At 53.8% G+C, this 17,077-nt stretch overlaps 2 protein-coding genes across 3 annotated transcripts; one reads left to right on the top strand and one right to left on the bottom strand.

Moving 5' to 3' along the window:
• Positions 1 to 1,919: 1,919 nt before the first annotated feature.
• SYT8 (synaptotagmin 8) lies at positions 1,920 to 4,748 on the bottom strand. Its single transcript, XM_065636213.1, has 8 exons — positions 4,631 to 4,748; positions 4,115 to 4,272; positions 3,902 to 3,997; positions 3,496 to 3,663; positions 3,113 to 3,280; positions 2,802 to 2,919; positions 2,243 to 2,376; positions 1,920 to 2,153 (listed from the first exon to the last, which is right to left on the bottom strand). The coding sequence occupies exons 1-8, from the start codon at positions 4,746 to 4,748 to the stop codon at positions 1,920 to 1,922; spliced, it is 1,194 nt and encodes a 397-aa protein (XP_065492285.1).
• Positions 4,749 to 8,413: 3,665 nt separating this feature from the next.
• LOC135989141 (cytosolic 5'-nucleotidase 1A-like) lies at positions 8,414 to 16,042 on the top strand. 2 transcript variants are annotated; one of them, XM_065635753.1, is made up of 7 exons: positions 8,414 to 8,498; positions 10,301 to 10,359; positions 11,080 to 11,247; positions 11,612 to 11,741; positions 12,290 to 12,412; positions 13,485 to 13,663; positions 14,206 to 16,042. In XM_065635753.1, the coding sequence occupies exons 2-7, from the start codon at positions 10,315 to 10,317 to the stop codon at positions 14,506 to 14,508; spliced, it is 948 nt and encodes a 315-aa protein (XP_065491825.1). In that variant the 5' UTR covers positions 8,414 to 8,498; positions 10,301 to 10,314; the 3' UTR covers positions 14,509 to 16,042. The 2 variants fall into 2 exon arrangements, with proteins under 2 accessions (XP_065491825.1, XP_065491826.1); XM_065635754.1 differs by lacking the exon at positions 8,414 to 8,498 and having other exon boundaries at positions 8,515 to 10,359.
• Positions 16,043 to 17,077: the final 1,035 nt, after the last annotated feature.

Here is a 17,077-nt window from a genome sequence, read left to right as displayed (position 1 = left end):
TATCCCTGCACTTTCTACAGCTGCGTACATTTTGGGGCTGATATGCACGTGCTTTTATGCCTGCCACCATAAACTCTGCAGTGAACCTCAAGACCACAACTTCAAAAAAGGGGGCTGGAAAAAACACACACACACAAAAAGAAAAAAAAAGAAACATCTGTTCCAAATACCTCCAAAAGCCCTTGTGGGTCTTGCATGGCCCTAGATCACCACACAGCATCACCAAAAAACAACCTGACAATGGATTTGGCAGTCCTAACCCAATTCAGAGATGTTTCCTTCTGGATAGCCCATTCCAGCCTCACTTAAGGCTGAGACCGAAGGTTGAGACTATAAAGCATCCCTTTATAAGTCTTTCCTCAGGTGACTGACTTCCTCCTCCATCTCATTTGCAGCCGCCAGCAGATGCTGTTTCCCCAGCAGAAGCCACACTCCACTTGTTACAGCCATCTCAAAACCACTTTGTCATTTCTTCCCTCCTCACGGCCATGGCAAAGCCTGGAGAAGATTTATCAAGAAGCAGACACAGCAGCTTTTCCTAGTTAAGCCCAAGTCATTAATCTCTTTCAAGAGTTTTCATAATCCTAGTCAGCTTCACCATGTTTGTTTATCTCTCAGATGGTGTCCCTGTGGAGCTCTGCATAATTGCAAATTAACTGCTTTTCAATATTAATTGCTCTTCATTAATGCGCCAAGCTCTTTGCCCTCCAGAGCCCAGACAACACCTATTATTATTATACTTTCCTTTTATCTTTTGAGCCGAAATACAATGATAGGAGCCCAAATCTTCCATGTGCTATGACTGCTTTGTAGCAAAAGTATTTCGGAGCAAGAGCGATTCCCTTCTCCAGGCAAATGCAGTGACCTTTGTTCTGCAGGTGGGTCAGAGGAGCTTCTCCAGAGCCACCCCAAACTGCAGCGCACTCAAGGACAAGTAGGAACAGCAGCACCTCTCCGATGTCCTCATCTTTCTATGAAGGATCATTACTTATGTAGCCCCATTCCAGGGCCCCACAAAGCAGGGCAGGGCAGGACATGGGCCCACAAAAACCTCCCAGATTACATGAAACCTGCCCAGAAGTAACACGAGGGCTGCAACCCAGCCTTCATCAGGGTAGTGTGATCTGGTCATGGCAGGAAAGTGAGAGCCTCAGCCGCTCTGCCCTGGCAGCACCTCCAAGTGCCAGGAGTGCAAACCTTGCTGCATCAGCACAGCAGAACCACATGGGGTGGATGGAGCCAACAGTGATCCCTCATCTGCATCATCCATGGGGATGGTCACTGGTGAGTCCCATTCTCTAAGTCACATCTAGGGGTGCACAAGTCAGAACGGGCTGAGAACGGGCTAAAAGTGAAGCTGTCTCATTTAGGCTCTAGCACAGTTATCAGAGAGGTACTAAAGGGCTAGTGTTGTATCTCAAACACCTTCCTTGCCAGCCTTTCCTCTTTCTCTCCTCTCAAGCCTCTTACAGTGCTTCAAGATCTCAGACTTGTTTAAAAGCATTCCCAGGACACATAAGGCCTTCCCAAGAGCTTGCCTCTTGCCAAGTTATTCACAACCAAAGAAACTGCCCACCCCATGCTGCCCTCACATTCATCCTCTGCTTTAGAAATATCAATGGACTCGGTGTTTTTGCATGAGCTTGAAGATCTGTGTATTTGTCCCCCCAGACCATAAGCAGCTGGGATAAGCCAGCCCCCCAGCATTCTCTGCTCCACATGCAGCCTTGCTTCAGGCATTACACAGAGCATAAGCTGCACCAGCAGTCAGCTCATTTCTTGGCCAGAAAGAGCCACTAGCCCCCTATCTGCTGACACTGAGCTGAAACAACATGTCCAGACGTTGCTGAGCAGAAGCCCGACATCCATCCACCCATCCGCAACGCCCCCCATCCTCCCCTCCAGAGAAGCCCCCCCAACTATCTGGGGGGCAGGGGCAGCTTGAGGTGGGATTTCAGCCCCAGGGCTTTGTCAACCACATCCGGGGGCTGCAGGCTGTGCCACTGTGCGAGGGGCCGGCGTGGGTTGGACAGCATGTCAGACCAGTGCCGCAGCTGGTTGCCTGTGGCCCGACAGCCCAGAAAGAGTTTGCCGATGGGCTCGTTCTTGGTCACTTTGTCGTGATCCCAGACGGAAATGACCACGTCCACGTTCTGGTGGGTGACACAAGAAAGAGAGTCAGCAGAAGGGGGCTCACTGCAGTGGGGACCTGCTCACTCCTGGGCACTGCAGGGAAACCCACCTGGATCTGACTGAAAGGCACCTCAAAAACAAACACCTCATTGAAGTAAGGGCTTAAGGTGTTTTTCTTCACACTTGTTGTCTTCTTCTTCCATTTCTTCCTGTTCAGGATGAGATGCACCTTGACAAAAGGATCTGAGGAGAGGGAGGACACAGCTGGCACAAGTGACAATTTTCATTAAGGATCTCAGCCACAAAATAGCTTCCTTGGACGATTCCAAATTAGAGCCTGGCACCCCACTTGTCACTCCTTGTGATGAGCATCCATCTCTCTTCCTCTTGCCAACCACCCCAGAGCTCACATCCTCCTGCTTCCTCCTGCCACAAGCTCCCTGTACCATCCAGCAATGGCACCTCCTCTTGGGAGATATCTCCAGCTCTGCCCAAATCCGGGCTGTCTGTGCTGGGGAAGGCTAGAAGCCTGCCAAGGGCTGCCTATGGTGGTGGGAGAGGGAAGCAAGTCTCTGCACTGAGAGCTTTCATGGGTTTGTAGCTCCAGGTGCCTTCATTAGGGCCTGGCCAGGGGGAGGGAGATCTGAGCACAAGCAGTCCCTGCTGACCTGAGAGCCCGTGGGAGTCCATCCGCTTCAGTTTCTTGGCTTCCAAGATAAGCACCGTTAACTTGCCAGTGCTGGGGACGTAGCGCAGTGAGAAGCAGATCTCACCCAGCTGCTCTTCCTGATGGAGAGATGCCAGCAGTGAGCACCAGGCAGAGGAACTCACTCACCTGGGGCTGGAGCATCAGGCTGAACCCAGGTTTCTCGGGTCTCCCCCACGGTCCCCCAAGGGGCTGCTTCTGGAGGTGGTGGCAAGCACAGTAAAAGCAACAGTCCGTTCCTCCCGGCAGAGTTTCCGACCCACCAGGACCAACCTCCACTTTACTGGCTGCCACCAGGTCACTCCACTGCTCGATGACGTGCTGCAGGCTGACACTGGCCAGGGGCAGCCGGACCTCGCCGATGATGTCATGCTTGGCAAAGCGATTGAAGTCGTAGATCTGCATCACCAGTGTGGATTCAGGTACCTCTGCCTGGGGTACCTGCAATGGAAGACCCGAAAGCCCAGACTCACTCCTCAGTGGCAACCCTTCCCCACGGGATGGGGTGGTGGATGCGATACAAGTCTTTCTCTCCAACGCTTTCCCATTCAGTTGCAAATGCATCTGCCTACCTGGAGAGCTTTGTGCATGGGGAGCAGTGCCCATGCAATGCTCTTGATGAGACTATAAAACCATCATCAGCTGTACTTTCTTACCTGGAAAGTGAAGGTTTCGTTGAAGACAGGGTTCAGGGTCTTGCGGTAAACCTTGGTCTCGTACTTCTTCTTCACATCAGATGTTAGGTAGACGATCACGTACGGATCAGATGTGCCTCCACTGTCCATGGCCTTCAGCTCAGCTGCCTGCTTCACACCAACTTTCAGCTTGAAAGGAGCAATGGACAAAGTCACCAAGTGGAGGAGGATGGGGCAGATGACCAGGGGCTCGGTGGGAAGCATGTGCAGCAGGAAGGATGCCTCCAGCCATGTGGGTGTGAGACTTGTCAGGCTGTGAGTGGGGGGGACATGCAAGAGGGTATGGTCCACCTTGGTGGGGAGCAAAGAGCGACCATGCAACAGCAAAGCCTATTCCCTGCCATGCCATGGCCACAAGCATCCCCACCTCCTGCACATGGAAGTTGTACTCCAGGGAGTACTGCAGCTTTCCTCGCCCCGTCTGCTCCGCACCCCGCTCCAGATCCTCCATCTCAGGCTGGACCTGCAGCAGAGAGCACCACAACCCTCAGGACATGCTCAGACATGCTGTGCTCACACCACCCACAGGACTGGGCAGTGTGAGAGTAAACCTCTGGGGGAGAGGGGAAACAGGACGCACGAGGCAGGCCGTGCTGAAGCCACTGATGGGACGCAAGCTGACTCTCTCCTTCTTCTTGGGCTTCTTCTTGCCACAGCAGCACCTGATGATGCAGATGAGGAAGAGGAGGAGGAGAACAGCCACTGCCACAGCCACAGCAATGAGTGCCCATTTGGGTACTGGTGCAATGTTCGGAGAGCAGAGATGAACAGAAGAGTTAAACCCAAGCAAAACCAGAGTGGATTTAAACCCCTTCCTGGCACTTCAGCATTAAGGATTTGTACTTTCAAAATTGCCTCTATAATCCTGGACAGGGTCCATGCAGGGAGGCTGCAGCTGGAGACCATTGCCCAAATGGGCAGCAAGGATGCCCTCCACTCCCGGATTGGCGTGGTACCTCTCTGCTGCATCCCCACCCCAATGGACCCTGATAGAAAAAGGGATTTGGAGGGAGGGAGAAATGGATACACAGCCTCAGAGACAAGGAGTCCTCCCTGCATAACTCTGAGAGAGCAGGGCAAGTGTCACTGTACTCACACGGGATCCGGCTAAGCCAGCCATCCAGGAAGCCTGGCTGAGCCGCGGTGGCAATGGCCACGGGGCTGCCGGTGAGCGGTGAGGCCGTCATCATGCCTTCCCTGGCTGCCACCACCATGGCTAGGCTGGAGTGACCTGGGGACACAAGCAAAATTAACAGGGTGGAGATTTCCTTTCCAGTCACATGTGTGCTGCTAGTGGCCCAGGGCTCTAGTGAGAGCAAACACAATTAAAACATAGAGCCCAGTACAGGTATTTAGGGCTTGGTCACTTTGGCAATGAGGTGTGAAATGGAGCAGGAGGGAGCAGCAGGCAGGGAAGGCTCTGAGCCAGCCAGCCCTACAGCCTCTCATTTATATCCTTGCAAGCCTGCCTTCAGAAGGGGAGGGAGTGGGGCGGGGGGATGGATTTGAGAGTTTTCCTTTGTTTTTGAGAAGAGGAATCACCTGGCTGTAGGAGGAAAAAATGACAAGAGCTGTTTTGTGCTGGCTTCTCCCTGACCAGGCAGCATGTGCTGAAGGGTTTGCTTAGCCCCAGGCAAACCCCACCATTAGCTAACACCCCTTTTCGGCTATTTCCCCCAGTCTGGCAGGGCTGAGGAGTGGAGGGGTTTGCTCCTGGGCTTGCAGCAGGTCTGGTGCCTGCATCGCAGGTGGCAGCGGTGCCACCAGGCTGGGGTCATGCTGGTTTGGAAACTTTGCGTAAGCCCAACCTGTGCACATAGCAACACTGACGCAGCTTAAGGGCAGCCTTCAAATTTAAAGCAGAATGGTTTTTCGCTACTGCTCTCCCCATAGCAAGACTCTTATTCTACAATGAATGCTTCCTCATAGCCAAAACTTCCTTCTCACCTCCTTTCAGGTGAGGAGCGGCAGTGGGAGAGGTGCACCAGGAGCTGGGCTGGGTGGCGAGTGGGTCTGCAGCCATCACAGTGCCAGCAGCACCCGGTCCTGCTGCCGTGACCAAGAGTGGCAGGTATGTGCCTGTTTGCTTTGGCTGCCCCAGCTGCCTGCACTGTGTCCAAGCACAGCCCTGCTCAAGCAGCCCAAACCACCTTGCTGTGCCTGTGCTCTGCCCACGTTCTGCCCACGCTGCAGGGCCATGGCTCTTTGCATGGGGATCCTCCCAGGGAGAAACCACTTCTGCGCTTCCCTCCACTGAGCACACAAAGCCAGCATGAGCCTTTGATTTTTCCAGCAGTGGGCTTTGCTGCCTGTGGGTATAGGGCTGGAGGGACATGGGAATTGTTATCATCCCTGCGGCATCATCACTGGGGCAACAGTGTGCAGGTTAAGTGACTTGCCCAGGGCCACCTGGGATGTCTGTATGTTGGACACCCGAGCTCCACTCGCAGGCTTGCTGCCAGCAGCTTTAATGACTGGTTTCTCCTGTCCCCGCACAGGGAAATCAGTGGCCGGTTACATGCCTGTGGTATTTAGGAGGTGCCAGGCTGTGGCTTCAGGCTGTGGCGGTACGAGGACACGACAGTGCGGGAGAGCAGGTGCCCACTCAGCATAGAATTAGGTGTCTGATCACTTTTTCCTTGCCAGATCCCCATGGACTGTGTCACATTAGTCTGTCATTTGCCCCAGTTCAGAAAAAAGTTCAGCCCAGCCCTGTGGGGTGACCTGAGCCACTGTTTTGGGGACAATGGGGATAGCCCTGCTGCAGTCTAGGAGACGCAGTACAGGCAAAGCAGTACAACCTCAATGGGCTCTGCAGGGAGCCTGTGCATCCCTGCTCCTGCAAAAGGAGCTGGGGGATCCCTGCTGCTCACTTCCACTCTGTCTTGACCAGGGTCCCAAAATCAGACTTACCATCATGTCTCCTTCTCAGCCTTAGTCTCCCTTTCCCTCTGCGCAGACTCCTGGCCCAGCTGCCATGCATGGCAGGGACATGCTGTGGGGTGAGATGGGACCCTGCCAGACACGGAGCCAAGGGTGCTGTGGGTATGGTGTCTGTGCGTCACGGCCAAAACAGGAAAGTCTGCTTTGCTAGCCCAGGAACCGGGCGGTCCCAGCCGCTCTGTCAGCCCCACCTCACCACTGACCCAAGAGGTGCTCACGCAGATGAAAAGCCAGCGGGGAACTCCCTGCCAGACCAGGAAGCAAAACCTGCCCTCCTGCCTGCGAGAAGCTGATGGGCATCGCTGCCAGGCTCTGCAGCCCAGCAAATTTGTTTCTTCAAGTTATCTCTGCAGCAATACTGGGCTGGACCATGTCGCTGCAGACACTCAGCACTTGCAAGGGGATGGGTCCATGTCTGCATCCATCACAGAAGAGCTCTGCACCCAGGGAGCCCAGCTCATTGGCTCCCAGTGGCACACGGCGGTTTGATGCACCATGTGAGGACCTGGGAAATGCGTGCAGCAGTGGGGATGAACAGAGATGCTCAGCTCCAACATGGCAGGGAGGACAGATAGGGTGAAGGGCTGCTGCTTGGGTGGCTCCATCCCCCAGCACCAACAGGAGCAGCACCAGGAGCACGGCCGAGAGCAATTTCACTGGCATCCCTGTCTCATTAAATTTATGTTTGCACACTTCTTCCATTGCTGCCAATTCAGCAAAGTCAGTCTGAGAATTTGGGGCAGTGCTAGAATCAGGGAGTGATACCACAGATGACCAGTGGCGGACACTGATGTGAGGGGAGAGGCCCCAGAAACCAGGCCCATCCTAGCTCTGCTCAGCTACCCTAGCTCACTGGTCCTGCCAGATTTTCCTGTGGCCACCAAGGCATTGCCACAATGGGCACCCAGCCGTGGAAGAGGTGCTGGGGCTGCCTCTCAGCCACCTGAAACACAGCCCTGTGTGGAAGCGTCCTGCGTTCCTGCTGCTCAGAGGAAAAGCATCATCTCCAGGAGAAGGAGATGATGCTGCAGCAAACCTCAGTAAGAGGAATGTATAGATGCTAAAACACTTTTTGCCCTAAATTGGCAGTCCCACAGGATATATAGGAAGAATACATAAAGGGGCAGGGGAAAAGAGAACATCACCAATAAAGTCAGTCAGGGAAAGGGGGTTTACACATACATGCTAAAGGCTGAGCATATCAGTAGCTTCTTTGGCAGAAGCCAGGCTGGGGAGGCTGCTGCTCTGGTCCATCTTCCAGCACTGGGGCAGGGATGTACCCTGGCTGGGCAGGAGAAAAGCTGCAGGATGGCAGCTGTGTCAGCCCCCTGTCCCCGGCTGGCACCAGCCTCGCAGGGCTGAGTGCTGCACAGCCTGTCCAGGGGAGCAAGGTCCCGGCCCAAAAATCACCCCTGCAGGGCATAACAGGCAGCCTCCAGAAAAACGGGAAAACATTACAGTAAAATTACAAATGTGGCAAGTTCCCACTGCACCCTGTCACGCTCTGCACCAGCCCGTCTCCCTGGCTCAGCTCCCTGCGTCCACCTGCATTATCTGCAAGCCGCTCTTGAACAGATCCCCCTATATTTTCAGTCAAAACAATTAAGTATTTGAGGGCTGGGAAAACAGAGGTCTGCCAGCACGCTGTAAGTACCATGGCTACAGAAACAGACACCGCTGCAGCGCTTGTGAGCGGCGAGCGGCGACTGAGCACAAGCTCCGAGAAGGCCCAAAAAGCAGGACCTGAGCCCCTTCCCCCGAGCGCGGCCGTGTCCGGGCCAGCCCCGGCAGCCGTGAGCCGCCGGCGCGGCGCCGGTGGCGGATGCAGCCTGGCCCGGGCACGGCGCCAGCCCCGCCGCTGCCTACACATCCCAGCAGGCCGGGGAGCGGAGCTGCACCCCGCCTGGCTCCTCCAGCTTCCTGCCAGCGCGGGGAGGGGGAAATATAAACGGCGGCATCTTGGGCAAAGTTTGGCTGCTGCCACCGGACAGGCTGCGCCGGGAGCGGAGTCAGCGCTTGCGGTGAGTTTGGGTTTTTCTCTCTCGCGAAGCGCCGGTGTGTGCGGGGGGTGAGAGCTGCTCCGCGTCCGCAGCTGCAGGTGGAGCTGCCGGACCTGCCAGCATCCGCCTGCGACGCTTTCCTGCGCGTCTGGCGCTGCGGGCATGGGGGTGCTCGCAGCGGAGATGTGTGCGTGTGCATGTGTGCATATATGTATGTAAACAATACTGCGGTTATTAGAGGTAGGTAGATGGAAAGGCGAAGTCACGCTGGGTTTGTAGCACTTAGAACGACAGAGCAGAAATTAGAGGTGGTGTTCTCCCTCCAGGAAGGGCTGCTCAGCTCCATTGCCTCCTCTCATTTCATTTTCACTTTTAGAAGAGTGCTTGGCTGAAATTGGGTCAGAGGGAAGCTTCTCTCTGCTCAGGAGTCAAAGGCTGGTGGTTGCCACCGTCTGCCCTGCTCTGTTGGAGAAGACCCCTTCCCAACATGGGGTGTGGATGGAGGAAGCAGAGAGATGCTCAGCATCTCCTGGCTTTCCAGGCACGCCTGGCCGGGGAAACAGCTCTGCCAACGGGGCTTTCCACCCCAGGAGCAGTTGGGGAGTGCACATGCAAGCATCAAGCCCCCTGGCAATGCCCCAGCTCCTGGGGCTGACAGCAGCCACCTGCATTTCCTACCAGCCCAGACAATGCTTTGCACAGCCCCTGAATAAGAAGAAAAATGAATTAAAGAAAATTTGGGCAAAAGAAAGGTCTTCCTAGAGACCCTGACTTGCCCTTTATACCGCATGCTGGCTTTCATCAATGCTTGCACAGCACGCCAAGCCGGTAATCAGGTAGGGCATGAACTGGTAAATGAGGTTTTAACCCTCTTGCTATTCCCAGCACATCTGTGTAGAACAGTCATTGCTGCCCCTGCTCTCCAGAGAAACCCCACAGTGTACTTGTAGGAGCTGCTGGGTGGAAATAATTCCCAGGGCAACCCCCTTGGTGGGAATGGGAACAGTTCCCATCCCACAGGCTGAATCCTAAAAGTCCATTTCCAACACTGACTAGTGCATAGAAACAAAGTGTACAGCATGATGGTTACCAAAACCACAGGACCTGGCTGTACAAAAATAAATGTGATTTCTTATTCAGCTGCTAGGCACAGCCAGACCATATAACCCGCGGTGACTTTCATCTGCCAGACCTGGATTAGCACAGCCTAGACTAAGACCTTCAGTGTGGGGCTGGCTGGCTCACAGGGCTCTGGAGGGGCAGACCAACCCCATCAGCAGGGTCCCCATCCTGTACCCAAGCCCTCACCACTCATCTCTACTTATTCAGGCCTTTAACAGCTGCAAATGAACTGCTCATCAGTGAACTTGCATATTTGTGGATACAAATTCACCATTCAAACAAAAAAAAAAATAGCAAGAAAGGCAAGAGGATGTGAACCAGAAGCCTACCCATAAAATTCAACCTATTTTTGGCTTTTTAGATCAAATCAATCTCCAAGCCCCATTTAAGGTGCATAAAAGCAGGTTTATTTTTCTGGGAAAAGAGCTCCACAACCACTTTCAGCAGTTCCCCCCAAGAAAAATACTCTTGGGGGGTGCAGGGAAGCAGTGATCTCGGGTTGAAAAGCCACTTTTTTGTCATATTTAATTGGACTTATTAGACCAGGTTTTCTCAGGGCAGAACTGTTGTCAGCAGAAACAGATTCATTTGGGCTGCTCCACTTGATGGATAGGATGTCCCCTGTCTCTTTTCCACTCTTCCTCCTCTCCAGATTGGCTGTATTATAATGCATCAGTTTAATTGTATATTTTCTCTTTGAGGATGAAAGTCGAAGATGGCAGAGCCTGAAAGCACAGTCATAAACACCCACGTGAAACAGGTAAAAGGTTATTCATTACAAAACACGCATCCTGTATTTCTAAAGCAAGTTTTGCAATGCCACTGCAGGAGAGGATACACCACAACATGGAGCTGTGGTGGCCCAAATTGCTTATGCCTAGTTTTCAGCAGAAGTGGCCTGTCCCAGGGCTGCTGGGCACCTGGTCCTAATGAGGTCCATGTGATTTCCACGTGGGAAGAGGTTGCAGGGCTGAACCTCCAGTTGCATGGGCAGGACGAGTGCATTTGCTTACACTTACATTTTGGAGTGGTCAGGGAGAAAGCAGCAGCTTCTGTACATATATAGAGACTTTATTAGACTCTCCAGAACAGGCGCAAATGAAGGGTAAAACCACTAATACCTGCAGAGGAACCCAGCAGTGCTCAGTTCAGCACAAAGAGGTGACCATGGCTGTGCTGTGCCCACAGACACCAAAATTATGAAACAACCTCCTCTGGTGTGTGCTGTCCTCAGAGCATATGGCACAGACAGGCTAGGGTTTCACAACTGCCCCGGCCTTGGTGGCCTGAAGATGAAGACTGGGCTTGGTACCTCTTCTCCAAAGGCCCTCTGGCATCAGGAACCATGACACATGGGTGATGTCTCCAATGCCCAACCCCATCATCCTGGTCAGTGGAGCCCTGTGTCCCTCTGCTCACCCCACCTCCCCAAGCTCCTTCTTTGCTGTCCTCCAACCCCTCTTTCCTCCCTGTCCTGCAGAAAGATCCCAGCGAGGCACTGGTCATTGCAGTGACCACCAGAGCCATCTTCGACCTAGAGGAAGAGCACAAGCTCTATCTGGAGAAGGGCAAGGAGGAGTACACGAGGCATCAGCAGGCCAACCAGGACAAGCCCCTGCCTCCGGGCACAGCCTTTGCCTTCATCCAGGTGAGCCTGGTGCCTGGCCAGGGTACATGCGGATACTCACAGGATGGGGTGAACGCTCAGCTTTCCCAGCTTTAGGTCTCAGCTTCCATCACAGAGTGCAGATGTGCCTGTCCGGGCCTCTTGGCCTTGTTGCTGGGCATAGAGACCTGTGCTCCTCTCCAGTCCCATATATCCACCTCCCCGCAGTGGAGTATCCTGCTCCCTGCCCTCCTGGCAATGGCTTTTGCAGGATAGTTTCTCTGTCTGGCTCTCCATAACTTGCTAGCCTTGCCATAGCTGACATATGCAGCACAAACCACTCACCTCTCAATTGCAGTGGAGCCCTGGCAAAACCCTCCAAAAGAGTCTCACCTTCTCCTCATAGGCAGCACAGTATGTGAATGAGAAGATCCTGGAGAGCAACCTGGCAGAGAAAAACCTCTTTGACATCTTTGTGCTCTCTAACAACAGCCCAGAGAGCGGCGTGCGCATCGTCAACAGCGCCAAGCACTACGGTAAGGCGGACCCCACCCCCGGGGGTGCTTGCTTCTCCCTGGGAGGCTGCAAAGCAGATAAGGCATCACAGTGGAGCATCAGTGGCAAGTACAGAGCCAGGGGATATGAAAGGAAGGGATTCTTTGAGAAACAAGCCCAATTGCTGCCAGTCCCATGCACATTGCTCAGGGTGCCAGAGCATACCCAGCACACAGGGTCCTCGGCAGAACCTGGCTTCCTTCGGCTATATCCTTTGTACCAAGGGATCTGGCAGAATTTTGCACAGCCTGGGCATCCTCAGGCAGCTCCTAAAGAAACAGAGTTCTTAAAAAAAATTTTTTAAAAATCCCTGATTGCTGTCAGAAAGGCTCATTTAAGGGAGGGGTGCAGTTTTGTAGGAACAATAGGGCAAGAAGATGCAGCAAGAATATGGGAGGGTTCCCCACACAAGCACTGGGAAATGAAATGCCCTGAGCTCTGCAGCAAAGCAGTGAGGGAAGGTGGAGCTGCGAGGAGAATGGAGGATGTTGCCCCATAACAGACTTTGCTCGCATCCCCTGACCCAAAGGCCTGGAGATCTCAAAGTTCTGCTTCGTCAGTGATGAGGACTCAACGCAGTACCTGAAGTCTCACAGTGTCAAGCTCTTCCTCTCAGCTGACAGGACAGATGTCTGCAATGCCCTCCGGAGAGGTGTGTTCTCCCCTTCATCCCACATCCCCAAACCCATCACACTTACCCCAAGCAGCTCAGTACCAAGAGGCACCACCAGAGCCCATGCTCTCACAGAGGCAAGGGGATGAATGGCACATTAATTACGAGCACAGCCCTGAACAGTTCAGTTCCCTCTTCTGTCCCCGCTAGTGGCCTGCAAACACACCAGGGTTTCTCAGATGCCTTCACAAGTCACCGAGTGCTTGATGCATAATTCTGGCTGTAGCTCTGCCATGGGCTGGTCATTCCCTCCCTGACATTTAAGTGCCTGTTGCTGCTCCCTGGATCAATGAGAGTGCATCAGTGATTCCCAGGGCTTTGTGAGGATGCTATAGAAATTTGCTTTCTTGGTACATGCAGAATTCCAGTGTGCTCAGTGATAGATGTAAGCACATGCTTGACCTGGATTAGAGGGAGTGCAGTTTCCCCAACAGCTCTAATGGGGTTAATCACCTCCTTATTAACTTGCTTGGGTATGAGCCCAGCTGGCCAAGGTCCTTCAAGGTCAGGAGCAAGCCACCTGTAGCCTGGTCTTTCCTTTGCTACACAGCACATTCCTGGAGCCTCTTCGAAGAGCAACATTGCACTGACAAGTGGCCTGGGTCCACAGATGAGGACGGGCAGGGAGCAGCTTGTAGGAAGAGACCTGTAATTAAGCCAATTACCCCAATCAAGTGGAGGTGCCAGTCCCTATTACTCACATCACAAAGTGCTAAATCTGGGTATTAAAGCCAGGCTTGGCAGGGTGAGCGAGCACCAGGAGGTGGGATGCTCATGCCTGCACCACCATCATCTCTTAGCAAACCTCGGTGTCTCTCTAGACATCAGTCTCTGATCAGCAGCACTTTCTTGTCCATCCCCATGAGGGGATAACACAGATCTAGAAAGTCTGGGCTGACCTCCATAGAAAGCCCCCTGGCTTGGAGACCCCAACATTTGCAGTGTGGGACGGGGCCACAGCAGATGCACTGCATGGAGAGGACCTGGCTGTGCATGAGCTGCCCACAGGAGGGGGTGTCCCTCCTGACCCTCACCTCGCTCTGTCTCACAGGGGTCTCGGCAGCGCTCGTCTTCCAGCAGGACGTGCAGGCCCCCAGCACCCCGCTCCGCGTGGTGTTTGACGGGGACGCCGTGCTCTTCTCTGACGAGACGGACCAGGTGTTCCGGGAGCAGGGGCTGGAGGGGGCAGTGCAGTACGAGCGGGCGATGGAGGCTGTGCCCATGGGAGAGGTAAGCAAGCCACCCCACTTTGATGGGCACCCCCAGGCTCTGCACCCACCATGAGCATCTCTGCCATGTGGGCTTTGGCATGGGTAGCCAAAAAAGCACAAATCCTTACAGGTTTGCTTTGCATCCACCACTTGGTCCCTGTTGTGGGCCTGATCTAGAGTCCCACTGGAGTTGGCTCTGGCTCAATGTCTCCTATAAGTGAGCATCAGCTCCCAAATATCCAGAGTTGTAGTTAACTCCAGTGTTACTTTTTGTAGGCAGGGACCTCTTGCTACGCGAGTGCCTGGAGAACTCAGACCCAGAGGCACTGCTCACTGGGATGTACCTTCCTGGTCACTTTGGGTTTAGAATGAATACCACATTACTCACCTTCCACCCAAACAATCGAGTGTAGAGCACTAGTTCCAGTACTGCCCAGTCCTGCACTGCGCAGGTGTCCCTGTGTTCTGCAAAGCTCTGAGGAACCCTGAAACAGGAACAAGTAGCTTGTACAGGCACTCCTTATTTCCCATCTACTCCCAAGTGTCTTGCTGTGCTTCCAGGGTCCCCTGAAGGCTTTTGCCATGCACCTTGGGAAGATACGCAAGAAGTTCAGCCAGGAAGAATCTCCCATCCGCACCTACCTGGTGACTGCCCGCAGTGGCCGGGACATGGGCATCCGAGCCATCAAGACACTCCGGGAGTGGGGTCTGGCCATTGATGAGGCTTTCTTCATGGATGGGGCTCCCAAGGGCCCCATCCTCGCCCAAATCCAGCCCCACATTTTCTTTGATGATGGCCTTCATAACATCCAGGGAGCTCAAGATGTGGGTGTACCTTCTGCCTGGGTCCCTTCCTGCTGCTGATGGGCTGCAGGCCGACAAAACTCCCTCTCAGCAGCACAAAGGACTGCGCCAGGTGAAGACAAACCTGCTGGTGGAGAGGGAAGGATTTCCTAACCTGCAGCAAGCAAGCCTCAGGGAAAGGGCGCAAGAGCATCGCATGAGAGCACAAACTACCAGGCACAACTCGATGCTCATTTCTGCTCCTGATATGAGGTCCTTTAGGCCTTAGAATAAAGCCAAAAAATGCAACTACTCTAGGAAGGAAGGACACCTTTGCTGTGACACTGAGGACTGTCTCCTACCTACCCAGTAGGAGCTAGGAACTTTGTTGCAGAGAAATAAATGAAACTATTGCCCCACACGAGCTGAAGGAAGCATGAAACCAAGAACTAAAAATGCTAGCTTTGGCTGTGCACAGACAGTCTCCAAGGTTTATGCCCAGGACCTCTGCCCAAAGGAAGCCCTCAAGTCTCTGCCTCACCAGACATATGCAGCTTGGTTTCCTGAGGAGGCCAATGTGCTAGCAAGTCCTTCAGGCAGCTCCAGCCAAACTCAGCAGAGGGAGAAAGACTTCAAAGCTGTAAAGGACCTACAAACTTTTAAGAAATGTGTGACCAGGTTGAAGAAAGAAAACCCAAGCTGTTCCCCCTTATAGATGAGATTATAGCACATGTCACCTTTCCTTAGGCATGCAATCTGCTCACAGAGTGCCCTTAGGAGACCCAGACCTGTAGGACACTCAGCTCCTGGACCTGCAGGAGGTGGCCCAGGGACAAGGCTGCAACTCAGGTCTGAGCTCCATCCAGGAGACAGAGCTGCCATGTAGCTCCGGCATCCTGCCAGGAGAGGGCACAGGAGAGGGGCTGCCTGCAGCACAAGCTGCGCAGGATTGGGTGCCCGGGCCTGAGCTTCAGTGGGTCTCCAGGGCCGTGGGAGGGGGGCAAGAGTGGGGGTCCCGGAGCACTGAAGCAGGCTGCCCAGACGGGTTGTGGAGTCTCCTTTGGAGACATTCAAACCCCACTTGAATGCATTCCTGTGTGATCTGCTCTGGTGAACCTGCTTTAGCAGGTGGGTTGGACTAGATGATCTCCAGGGTTCCCTTCCAACCACAAAGGTTCTGTGATTCTGTGTGACTGTTCAGGGCATATGGGGTCCATGGGTGTGCTCAGGACCCTGCCCAGCACCAAGCCATGCACTGTGCACTGGTGCCTCTCCTCCAGCAGTTTGGACTCTGCTCCTAATTTTCCTAGGGAGCACGCAGCTCCCCAGGATTCATTTGCAGGCTTCTTTCCCCAGAGCTAGATGTGAGCAGTTGCCACTAGAGGCCCCTGTGCTGCCTGGGGATACAGCACCCCGGAAACTCCAGGAGCTCCCCAAAGCCGCCTCATAATAAAATACAAACTGGCAGCTTGGGGCAGTGCCTGCTGGGTGGCAGTGGGATTAGGGATGGAGGGGATAAAGATGGTGGTGGCTTAGTTTTTTTAATCTCAGCGTAATCAGAAAGTAATTTTTCTTTAAAGTCTTCACAAGCATCACTCTCACCAATGCTTTTTTCTCCCCAATAAATAAAGAAATGAGCATCCACGTGTGAGCACTTGTCCCTCACACCCACGTTCAGCAGCATGGGAGGAGGGATGGGATAACTCGGTTCTCCTTTATGGGCATTTGGTTCTTTTATCCAGTATCATATGTATGCATTGAGCTGGGTTCAATACACAAGAAACCTTCAGTAGGCTTTGGATTAGTTGCCTGCTGAGCTTCTTGCATCCCCAAATCTATGCCCTTCTGCTACCCTGGGCTTGGGAGGCCCTGCAAATCTCACCCTGCCAAGGGGAGCTGCTGGCCCTACTGTGCTACTGGCATGGGTCCTGTCCCTGCCACCGTGGCCACCATGCAGGGCCAAACTCAGGGCAGAGCAGGGCAGGCATGCCCATGCACAGGGTTTCGCAAGGAAGCCATCTCCGAAGATGCAAAGCCCAACAAGGTTTTGGCACTGGCAGTCTGGCCCTAGGCCTTTTCACTCAGTCCAGATGCTGAAATTAGATGTCTCGAGGTAACAACAGCAACAACATTAGCTACTCATCATTCGCTAATAACGCTAAGTACCCGTCAGCCTCAATCACTGGGCAAACATTAATTACGTGATGCTCAAAACATTCCCGGTGAGCAAGTACAGGTGGTTCATCCCACTTTTATGCAGGTCAGATACCACCAGGCCCAGTGCAAAGGATCCAAGCACCCATCTCCAGCCCTGCTCATGGTGCACGGCTGGCTGCTTCAGCGGCAACATGGACCTGGCAGTGGTGGCACTGGTGGTAGTCCTGGACATCCTCTGCCACTCTGGCCCATCGCTTTTGCCAATGTCTGGCAAGCGCCAGCAGGAGCTCAGTCAGTGCCTTGGCCGAGAGGGAATTTGCTGAGTCAAGGGTGGTGGGGACAGGCACATGTGAGCCTTTGCAGGATGCGAGCTGCTGAGGCAGGGGGAAAGCACCACGTGCCTTCCTCCAGCACTGTCAGCACAGCGGGATGACAGGGTGAAATGTGTCCAAAATGGGAAAAAAGGAAGGAAACTCAGGGTGTGCAGGGTTGC

This window comes from Caloenas nicobarica, chromosome 5 (assembly GCF_036013445.1).
Source record: "Caloenas nicobarica isolate bCalNic1 chromosome 5, bCalNic1.hap1, whole genome shotgun sequence".
NCBI lineage: Eukaryota > Metazoa > Chordata > Aves > Columbiformes > Columbidae > Caloenas > Caloenas nicobarica.
Note: the sequence above shows the minus strand (reverse complement) of the source record. Positions and strands in the feature narration are given on the sequence as shown.